The sequence below is a fragment of the Coregonus lavaretus genome, assembly GCF_964263955.1.
Source record: "Coregonus lavaretus genome assembly, chromosome: 7".
Taxonomy (NCBI): domain Eukaryota; kingdom Metazoa; phylum Chordata; class Actinopteri; order Salmoniformes; family Salmonidae; genus Coregonus; species Coregonus lavaretus.
In genome coordinates, this window is record NC_139994.1 from 10,256,993 (window position 1) to 10,269,040 (window position 12,048).

The 12,048-nt window shown below is 43.1% G+C and overlaps 1 protein-coding gene across 2 annotated transcripts in view; it reads right to left on the minus strand.

The window, feature by feature from the left end:
- LOC311132398 (syndetin-like) overlaps positions 1 to 12,048 on the minus strand; it is a 214,882-nt gene that overhangs the window by 115,052 nt on the left and 87,782 nt on the right. For both annotated transcript variants that reach the window (XM_084165674.1, XM_084165673.1), the window contains exon 12: positions 6,466 to 6,606. In XM_084165674.1, coding sequence (XP_084021800.1) covers positions 6,466 to 6,606 — 141 coding nt within the window. The remainder of the gene's footprint in view (positions 1 to 6,465; positions 6,607 to 12,048) is intronic.

Below are 12,048 nucleotides of genomic sequence, written 5' to 3' on the forward strand. Positions count from 1 at the left end.
ATAAAATCTAAGAGTGAGTACCTTTCAGCTCTGCTGTGGCTCTGAAGGTTGCTGTGGTACTGATGGTCATTTTACAGTATGTTGTTGTTGTTGGTGTTGTTGTTTGAAAGTACGCTAGTGCTGTAATCTATTACAGTCAGAACAGTGAGTCAGGGACAGGGGCTGCATCCCCAATGGTACCATATTCCCTTTATAGTGCCCTACTTTTGATCAGGGCCCATAGGGCTACAAAAGTAGTTTATGTGGTGCCATTTGGGACTCAGCCAGGGAGTCCAGGACAGAGAGGAGTGAGAGAGAGAGAGAGAGAGAGATAATAGTATAATGTAAAATTCATGCAGAGCTTCACAATATGATCAGACCTTTCTGCATACCTCGGATCCCTTGAATACCATGACTCGGTTCAAAGTACAGGACACTAGTGAGGGCGATTTACATACTGTCCTGTGTATATTTTATGATGTACCCACACAGGGGAGGGAGTCGAGGGAGTAAGTGGAAGACCGGAGAGTGTGTCCCAAAGTCCCAAAGCAACTTTTCTCTCTCTTTTGTCTCTTCTGAAGTTTGTAGGCTTAGTCCAAGACGACTGGTCACAAGACTCCCCTAAATGAATAGCAGTCATCAATCCCCCCGAATGACAAACAACTTAATTAGCTTGAAAGAGAAAAAACGATCTACTTCTTCTTCTCCGTGTCGCTTTTCGGCACACTAGATGATTTGTTGCGTATTGCTGCCTCTCCCAGGTCGGCGTAGGTACTGCACATTTATCTCATACCATCACACCTGTTTAGATAAACCCTTATCTATTTATTCTTGAGTGAGCGCGAAACGCTCAGAAGATTAAATGACCAAAACATCTCACAAAGCAGCTGTCCTCCCCTGTTCTTAAAGGAACACCGATAGTCTTTTTCCATTTTCTTTCAAGCAGTGTAACTGCTGCCAAAGTTATAACAAAGATTGTATCTTCCTTAAAACCTGTTGCCAGGTTGTGGTGGTGGAGAGAGAGAGAGAGAGAGAGAACACCCTATCTGGCTTCATGTGTCATCAGAGGCACAGCCTGTCTGCGAGCTTCATCTTCATCAGGTACGAGCTTCACAGTGATAAACATACGCGAGGCTAGCTAGCGCATAGCTCTGCCTGTGTGGAGGCCAATCCATCACGCAGCTCAATGCTAACATGACACATCCTATTAATCCAAAGTTGGGGAGGATGAGTCGGTGCGTTGAGAAATCGTCCATAATCAGCATACTGTGCCAACTTCAGACTAAACTGGCGAGTCACTGCCAGACAGGCAAATTGGGGACATGGAGTGACATTTAACGGTGATTGGCACGGCCCTTTCTGGTTCGTTCGTATCTTATGGTTCATAAGAGCATCGGAGAAATGACAATGCCAATGACCAGTGTGTGAAACAAGGACATGTCTTGTTGTCAGAACACCTCAGCTCAATGCCTCAGCTGCCTGTTCCAAGGTTGTGGCAAAGCCTCCGTTACTGAATCCCCTCTTCTAGCTACCCCGAATCCTTCTCTCCCTTCCTACCCCGAATCCTTCTCTCCCTTCCTACCCGGAATCCTTCTCTCCCTTCCTACCCCGAATCCTTCTCTCCCTTCCTACCTGGAATCCTTCTCTCCCTTCCTACCACGAATCCTTCTCTCCCTTCCTACCACGAATCCTTCTCTCCCTTCCTACCCCGACTCCTTCTCTCCCTTCCTACCACGAATCCTTCTCTCCCTTCCTACCCGGAATCCTTCTCTCCCTTCCTTCCCGGAATCTTTCTCTTCCTTCCTAGCCCGAATCCCCAAACATTACAGATCCCACAGGGACTAACGGTTAACCAAATTATTCCGCTAAGTCATTACGAACCCAGGAGGAGGAAAAGTGTAAGTAATTTCTACTTAGGAGACTCATCTAGAAGTTTAGTTTCCGTACTTGTCTTAGTGAGATAAACCTAAACTATGCAGTGTAACTTGTGTTCCTTGTAGATTTGAAACACATAGAAGATTGCTTTAAAGAACATTGAAAAATAAGTATACCTAGGTTTCTGGCACGGGAGGGAATGATATTTCGATTATTTTTCCTCAGAAACACCATTAATAAATCCAGGCTCTAAAGCACAGAGTCAAGTTGATGCCCTAGGCCAGGGGTGTCAAACGTCCGGCCCGCGGGCCGGATCAGGCCCGCAAACGGGTTTAATCTGGCCCGCGAGATGATTTAAAAAAATATATAAATAAAAATACAATAATAATAATAATATTTTTGTAAAGTATAAAAATGCGCTGCAATTTTTCAATAAAATAAACTGCTGTTCCAATTGCGTCCACTGGATGGCGCAATAGCAATTATGTTAAGCAAGCAAACTGTTTATACCGGGGCAGAGCAAGTAGGTCAAGCACGTGCAGCCAATGAGCTACTTTGTTTTGCCCGCGATATTTATTACGGCTTCTACTTTTAACATTATGTGCTTTGGCACCCTCATTGCCCCAATATGTCTCTGTCAAAAAAGAGAAAAGTGGACGCAGAGTGCAGAGTGTTCCAAGAAAAATGGTCATCCTATTTATTCACGGAATTGAATGGGAAAGCTGTATGTTTGGTGTGTTCAGAGCATGTTGCAGTGCTGAAAGAATATAACCTTCGTCGCCACTATGTGAGTCTTCATGCCGACAAATATGACAACTTTCAAGGACAGCGGAGATGAGAGAAGGTGAATGAACTGTTGGCGGGTCTGAAGAAACAGCCGTCTGTGTTTAATCACAGCTGAGACATCAGTGACGCTGCAGTGAAAGCTAGCTACCTCATTGCTAATGAAATCGCAGTGGCTTCAAAACCATTTAGTGAGGGTGAATTTGTAAAAACATGCATGATGAAGGCAGCGGAGATTGTGTGCCCTGAAAAGCGGCAGGCTTTTGCAAATATCAGCCTGACAAGAAACACAGTTGCAGACAGGATTTCCGATCTTTCAGTGGATTTGGACAGCCAGTTGAAGCAAAAAGTAAAGTCATTTATTGCGTTTTCGGTTGCAATTGATGAAAGCACGGACATTACAGATGTTGCACAACTGGCCATTTTCATCCGCGGAGTTGATGGCACATTGACCGTCACCGAGGAGTTCGTGGAGTTGGTGCCGATGACAGATACAACGACAGCAGCTGATATTTTTACCGCACTCGTCGGCGCGCTGGACAGGGTCGGAGTGGACTGGTCCCGCGCTGTCAGCCTGGCTACAGATGGTGCGCCCTCAATGATCGGGAAAAAAGCAGGCGTTGTGACAAAGTTCAGAGAGAAAGTGCAATCTGCAAATGGAGGACGTGATTTTTTGACTTTTCACTGTATTTTGCACCAGGAGGCTTTGTGTTGCAAGTCATTAAAGATGGATAACGTCATGAAGGTGGTCATCCAAACTGTTAATTTCATCCGATCCAGAAGCCTGAATCACCGTCAGTTTGACAGCCTTCTCAGAGAGAAAGACCACATCTATGGCCTGCCATACCACACTGAGGTAAGATGGTTAAGCCGAGGTGCTGTGCTGAGGCGTTTCTTTGATTTACGAGAAGAACTTGAACAGTTCATGGAAGAAAAGGGCAAACCAGTGTTAGAATTTCATTCCGCAGAATGGATGCAGGACCTTGGATTTATGGTGGATGTTACAGAGCACCTGAATAACTTGAACAAACAGCTGCAAGGGCGCAACAAAGTTGTCACGCAGTATTATGACAGCATACGTTCTTTCAAGTTGAAGCTGTCATTGTGGGAGACGCAACTTGCCGGTGGTGATGCAGCTCACTTCCCCTGTCTGAAAAATGTGTGCGCGACCCAACATGTGGCAGACATGAAGCGGTTCAAAGATAAAATAACGGGACTGTTACGGGAGTTTGAGCAACGCTTTCAGATGTATGTTTATATGTTTTTATGTTGATGTGCTATTGTTTTTAATTGTTTTTATTTTATTTGTATATTTAACCTATTCTTGACTCTGTGGTTCTTGCACTTGTTTGGGGAACAGGATTTCATTATTTTTATCTACATTTCTGCCTGAGAAATGACACCCTGATATAGTTATGTGATCTGTGATATAATTCTGTGAATCACTGAGGCATTGTGTGTTTGTGTGTTCTTTGTCCTCAGAACTTTCAAATAACTTGAGGTGTTTTATGATTAATAGTGATGTTGTGCTTTTGGACACTGTCCTCAGGCTCCAGCTTTATATGTTTTTATGTTGATGTGCTATTGTTTTTAATTGATTTTATTTTATTTGTATATTTAACCTATTCTTGACTCTGTGGTTCTTGCACTTGTTTGGGGAACAGGATTTCATTATTTTTATCTACATTTCTGCCTGAGAAATGACACCCTGATATAGTTCTGTGATCTGTGATATAATTCTGTGAATCACTGAGGCATTGTGTGTTTGTGTGTTCTTTGTCCTCAGAACTTTCAAATAACTTGAGGTGTTTTATGATTAATAGTGATGTTGTGCTTTTGGACACTGTCCTCAGGCTCCAGCTTTATATGTTTTTATGTTGATGTGCTATTGTTTTTAATTGATTTTATTTTATTTGTATATTTAACCTATTCTTGACTCTGTGGTTCTTGCACTTGTTTGGGGAACAGGATTTCATTATTTTTATCTACATTTCTGCCTGAGAAATGACACCCTGATATAGTTCTGTGATCTGTGAAACAGTTCTGTTAATCACTGAGGCATTGTGTGTTTGTGTGTTCTTTGTCCTCAGAACTTTCAAATAACTTGAGGTGTTTTATGATTAATAGTGATGTTGTGCTTTTGGACACTGTCCTCAGGCTCCAGCTTTATGTTTATATGTTTTTATGTTGATGTGCTATTGTTTTTAATTGATTTTATTTTATTTGTATATTTAACCTATTCTTGACTCTGTGGTTCTTGCACTTGTTTGGGGAACAGGATTTCATTATTTTTATCTACATTTCTGCCTGAGAAATGACACCCTGATATAGTTCTGTGATCTGTGAAACAGTTCTGTTAATCACTGAGGCATTGTGTGTTTGTGTGTTCTTTTTCTTTAGAATTTTCAAATAAACTTGACGTGTTTTATGATTAATAGTGATGTTGTGCTTGTACTATTTTGGACACACTGTCCTCAGGCTCCAGCTTTATGTTGTATGTTGATCGTATTAAAACAAAGAAAACAATCTGAAGTTGTTGTTTTTAAGTTATATATATACCATGATTTTTCCGGTCCGGCCCACTTGGGAATAGATTTTCCTCCATGTGGCCCCTGAGCTAAAATGAGTTTGACACCCTTGCCCTAGGCCTTCAAACTACCTTGACTTTTCCTCCAACCCACATTTATGTTGCTTCTCCCCATAGGAGTCCCAGTTCTCATACAAACCACAGCTGGTGCTACGCCATCTAGTGGCCAAGGTATAAAATAAACAACACAGGCGGGAGTGACAGTGTCAGCTTCCACTGAGCACTTCTTCTCTTCTGTTTGATTCCCCCATGCAAATGTGTCTGCAGCCAGGTAATAAAAGTCTCAGGAAGAGAAGACAACTCACTCTGTAGGATTGTGATGCATGGCCCTGCTGATTGCAGGCGCTTTATATGAGCATGCAAATGTGATTTGCGGGGTCTGGACATGACAGAGGCTCTGGGTCTGGGCAGAGAGAGAGAGCGAGAGCGTTTGGCCCAATAAAAGCACCACCACCACCACTCACAAGCTACTTTTCAAAAGAGCCCATTCGTCGTCCACTTAAATAAGATTAATTATCTCGTAGAAAAAGGTCTATGATATAGAATGACTCTCCCCGGACTGAGAAAATGAATGTCTCATTCTCTTCATATCTCTCTCCAGCTCATTCAGGAGGATAGAGTGACAAGTGCCATCTCTCATGAAGAGAGAAGGGCATTTTCTGCTTGGCTAGAGAACAATTTGAGCGTTCGGGAAGTCTTGTGTCTGTCTGAGTGTTTATCAAGTTAACGGAGTAGCAGGGATTTCTACCGGTGTGGCCTAATCCTTTAATAAACAACAAAATATTTAGTCATTCCTCAGTGGGCGTCTAGCCAAGCTTATAAGATCTTCTCCAAGAGTGTACTATACCACAGATTAAAGCTGTCTTTTATAACTTTACCAGGCATTGTACCAGACAGACGGCTCATTAAAGATACAGTATTAATGGCCACCTACTTAATAGAGACAAATGTTTGTTTCCTGATCCCCTGAACATCAAACAAGGATATCCTTTCTTTGTGTTAATGGGACAAGACCAGGTAAAATGCTGGCCCCAATTATAGCCTGGCCATGTAGTCACATGGTGATCAAAAACTCCTGGCCCTACAAAAAACTTAAACCCTAGGTTGGCCGTGCTAAGCAGACACAAACCCTATGTAAGGTCTTGGTTGGCCTTGCTAAGAAGAAACAAACCCTAGGTAAGGTCTTGGTTGGCCTTGCTACTGTAAGAAGACAGGAGAAAGTAGCTAGCTAGCATCCTTACCGTGCAGAGGTCCTTGTACTGCATCTTCTGGAACTTGGTGTCGGCGTTGCCGGCGCAGAGCTCCACGTATCCCAGTACCACCTGGAACACAGTGTTGTGGATGGCCTGGGTAAAGTGCATGTGGAGCTGGTCCATGGCCGTCTATGGAGAGAGGAGACACAGGGATCCAGATTATTACAGGGGACGGATAGTGTCATGACATGGCGGTGTTGTGGATGGCCTAGGTGAAGTGCATGTGTTGCTGGTCCATGCCCTAACGAAATTGAATCATTAACGTTAAGAAAAAATCCCTCCACACAATTAAAATCACAGTGCAGTTACCACAAAACGACCACTAACAGGTCCCAATCATCTTCATAAAGGTTTAATTTCTTTAAAAATAGGCCTACTTAACACAACTATGCTGTAACGTTAGTAAGAGTGGATATAAAACGCTCCGCACGTCATCGTCATTAACAGTTGGAAAAGAAAGCGCTGATTACAGAAATTATTGCAGTTGATATGCAGCTATTGCCAATGGCCTACTTGAGTTGCGCGGTCATTTCTAAATTAAGTGCTGCAAGAGCCATTAGAGCTGTGACTTGCGCTACTAAAACAGGTCTTTCTCATCAATATCACCGTTCACTCCTGTTTCAACAGGGTGTTATTCTCTTTATAATGGGAGTTGAGACATACAGTTAAAAGCATTAGGAAGCTACATTTCTTCCCTTTTTAACCAGTAGATAGCCGCATTTGGCGTGTGTTTTATTTTGCCCTGTGTTTGATTAGTGAGCTTAAACTTGGTGGGCAGGCCTTTGTTAAACATGAAACAAAGTAGCCCCTAGACTAACGAATACACTATTTGCCTTCATCAAAACAATGTTTTTGTTGCATATTTCAGTCTGGGACCTGCCTAGGTTTAGGGGGGGGGTTGGTGTTGGTGGTTGTAACCTATTCTAAATGGCACACTATAGCAGTTCGCAAAAAAAAACTTAAATATGCCAAAACTGCAGCTCGTGGTTATTTTAAGTCCATTTAGAATTTCTGCTAAAGCTGTCTTGATTTGGCAAGGAATGTAGCTCGTCTAGTTTTGTTTGTGTAGCCCATCAGTTAGTTACGATTCCGCTCCAGCCATGACCATGAGTCCGTCCTCCCCAATTAAGGTGCCACCAACCTCCAGTGTTTGAAAACCAATTTACTCTAGCTCCGGCAATGAGATCCGGAGGCTCCGAATGGAGGGTGTGACGCAATTGCAGAGCCTCCAGAGGCTTGCGGAGGCCAAATCGAGCTCCGTACCGCTTCGCTGTGCGCCTCCCAAATGTTGTCACAATGCGGAGGGCTCCGTATAGCTCCACGAAGCGCAATAAATATGAATGCTCTGACTTCTGCAGAAGCCATATCACAGTAAATGCTGTATGGACACTGCAGATGCGGATTGACCATGCAGATCCTTTAAGCATACTGTATGACTGTGGTAGAACTGTGGTAGAAAATGTTCCCATTTGTCACATCCCTAGAGAGACACAGGGATACAGATTATTACGGGGGGAAGGATAGTGTTGTGACATGGCATGACCACCAGCACAGTCAAAGGGTGCCTTAATTACAGATTCATTAAATAAAAGCCTGAAATGTTTGCTCCTTAGCCCTTTATCAAAACACAAAGCCAACCCTAGAGACAAAAAGTGTCCCATATTTTCATTGAAATACTGCGCTAAAATGACTTTTCCTCAGTGTTTTGTACCTTACCCAGCGTCCGTTCATTAATCAATGTCAACGTTGGCACAGTAGCACAGAAAGGAGAGTTATGACTCAGTAGATTGGTCAATGACACCAATCAGCAGGTTAACAGAGTCTTAAGAACTGCATGGGGTTGTGCCCCAAATGGCACCCTATTCACTATATAGTGCACTACTCTTGACCAGAGCCCTATACTTTAGACCAGGGCCTGAAGGTCAGCAATCTTCTGCGTACATACATACAGTATGTACCGGAACGCTAAGTCTAGGTCCAAGAGGCTTCTAAACAGCTTCTACCCCAAAGCCATAAGACTCCTGAACATCTAATCAAATGGCTACCCAGACTATTTGTATTGCCCCCCCCCCCCTCTTTTACGCTGCTGCTACTCTCTGTTTATTATTTATGCATAGTCACTTTAATAACTCTACCTACATGTCCATATTACCTCAATTACCTCGACTAACCAGTGCCCCCGCACATTGACTCGGTACCGGTACCCCCTGTATATAGCCTCGCTATTGTTATTTTCACTGCTGCTCTTTAATTATTTTTTACTTTTATTTTTTATTATTTTATATTGTGTTTTTTTGTGATTTTTTTGGTATTCTTTCTTAAAACTGCATTGTTGGTTAAGGGCTTGTAAGTAAGCATTTCACTATAAGGTCTACACCTGATGTATTTGGCGCATGTGACAAATACAATTGGATTTGATTTGATTTGTGTACAGTCTGTGTGTGTGTATGCAGTGTGTGTGTGTGTGTGTGTGTGCCACACACCCCAACAAAGAGTGAAAGTGCCCTGAGCCAGTCAACAATAGGTCCTTGAGTTTGAGAGCCCGCACTAGACTCACTACACACTACCCTGCTGGCTTTTATCATTGTGGAGAACAACCATTGTGATTGTGGACAGCCTACTCCAAAAAGCTCCTGATTTGCTGATGACGCAGTCTCTGGAGCCAAGGGCCACTCTCGCCTCATGGCTGATGGCTGTCAATCACACAGATACACTAATCATCACGTCAGCATGTTTTTGTTTTCTACATGAGCAGCTCCGTCAATGGGAGAAGTATGTATATGGGTCATGCTGATGTCATAATTATGTCAGCATGTTTTTGTTTTTTACATGAGCAGCTCCATCAATGGGAGAAATACACAGGTCATGTTGTGGGCATAAGAGTTGTTTACCTGTTTGTCTACCAGGTAAACAAACACCTTGTTACAAGACAATCTCTATATCTGTGTTCGAATTGTCATACTAACCGCACTAACCGTACTATTTGTGACGTAAATGGAGTGCTTATTGGTCATAGTATGGATATAGTTAGTATGCCAAAAGTTCCCGGATGTTATACTACATTCGCCAAAATTCGAAGTATACAAGCAGTGGACACTAATTCCATGCTTTTAGGGCCCATAAAGTAATTCTTCAGAAAGTGGGCGTGGCTTCACAACATTTTCAGATTTGAAGAAAATGGCGGAAAATATGCAGCCGAAGTCTGACGAGTGCGGACACAAATCTTAGTACAAAAAGTAAATATTAATTGCTTTAACTAATTTTGACAATGTTAAGCACATGTTGAGCAATGTAATAAAAAAGTAATACCTTTTCAAATAAGTTACGTTACACGTTATGTTGGCTGACAATTGATTAGCTACGCTAGCCTTACGAACCGCATAGCATATCATTACAGCAGTTACTTGTATGTACCGGTATGTTAGCTAGCTACCTAACGTTAGTTGGCTACTAATACATCAAACTTTCCAGTATATTAACTAGCTATATTTTATCTAACTAACTACCCAACGTTTATTGACTTGATTATTCACGTCATTCTTAGCTTAGCTAAGTTGTATAGTCGTTTTGCGTTCTCATGGAACATTGATAAGGAAGTTGTAAGATGTCTAGCTAGTAATTTGTTATGCTAACAAGCTAGCAAGAAGTTGCATAGCAACAGCATCAACTTCTGGTAGACAGGCGATGCGCTAGTACACTCAACTGAAAGGATACCGTTTCGTTTACAGTATACTAAAATGTATTAATAGTATATACTCATTAAGTATGTAGTATACAGTATGTTAGTATGGGTATTCGAACACAGCTTATGTCTTCTCTAACACCTATAATTTACCAATACACTAACAAAGTGCACTGTGCTGAAAAGTTGATAAATAGTCATTTACATGACATTTTAGTCATTTAGCAGATGCTCTTATCCAGAGCGACTTACAGGAGCAATTAGGGTAAGTCGCTCTGGATAAGAGCGTCTGCTAAATGACTAAAATGTAAAATGTAAAGGACACATCAACAGATTATTCACCTAGGCGGCTCGGGATTAGAACCAGTGACCTTTAAGTTACTGGCCCAACACTCTTAACCACTAGGCTACCTGCCTAGACATATTGATTTGTTCGACCAACCGGATACTTTGCAGTGGTAGTCTTCACACACATCTCTGTGTGCCTCCTGCCTTAGTGAGTAAATGTGATGAATCTGCCTGGAAGGAAGCGGCGGAAGCTTTTCTGATGATGTCTGGCTCATCTTCGCGGTGACGTGGGGTGTGTGTTTGAGAGATAGAGAGAGACAGAGCTCTTGACTCTCTCTAACCCCCGGGGGAAGGAGGTAGGTGGCAGTCACACTGACAGTAGATAACAGTTGAGGTAGGTGGCAGTCACACTGACAGTAGATAACAGCTGACTGTCATCTCAACCCGAACACACCATCCATCGCAGTACTGAGTTACACTGACACACACAGAAACGTGTAAAAATACAGACACCCACATAAAACACAGCGACAACCACACACCCACTCTTTAACGAAAGTTCACACACACGAGCATGCACACACCTACAGACAACCACATAAAACAAGCATCCACAAAAAACACAGATATACAGATCTCCCTCTCTCCCTCTCTCCCTCCAGACATAATTTGACACCACAATACACTGCCACATGTCCTGGGTTGTTTTTCTGGTGGCAGCTCTTACTCCTGACAGTCCCCTGAACAAAGCAATACAATCAATCTTTGTGATGGGGACAGCTTGTTGCAAAATGTCTATGCGAGTGTGCTTCCTTCATCACACGCTCCAGCGTGTGTGTGGGGGAAAGCTTTACCAGTGACAGATCTGTGATTTGCTGGTGGTATTGGGGGGGAGAAGACGGTGTAAAAAAACATAAGACAGGTATGAATCATCACCCCTGATCAACACGGGGAGATGGGGGAGAGAGGAGAGAAACAGGGAGAACAATAGACGGAAGAGGGAGGAAAGGAGGAGGACAAAACGAGTGTCAACCCAGAAATGAATCATCTCCCCACATCAACTCCCGAGTGGCGCAGTGGTCTAAGGCACTGCATCGCAGTGCTAGCTGTGCCACTAGAGATCCTGGTTCGAGTCCAGGCTCTGTCGCACCCGGCCGCGACCAGGAGACCCATGGGCGGTACACAATTGGTCCAGCGTCGTCCAAGGTAGGGAAGGGTTTGGCCGGCAGGGATATGGGTTCGTTTCCCACGGGGGGCCAGTATGAAAACAAAAAACTAAAAAAAACATGTATGCATTCACTAACTGTAAGTCGCTCTGGATAAGAGTGTCTGCTAAATGACTAAAATTTAAATGTAAATGTAATCAACCAACCCAGGAATGAATCATCTCCCCACATCAACCAACCCAGGAATGAATCATCTCCCCACGTCAACCAACCCAGGAATGAATCATCTCCCCACATCAACCAACCCAGGAATGAATCATCTCCCCACATCAACCAACCCAGGAATGAATCATCTCCCCACATCAACCAACCCAGGAATGAATCATTTCCCCACATCAACCAACCCAGGAATGAATCATCTCCCCACGTCAACCA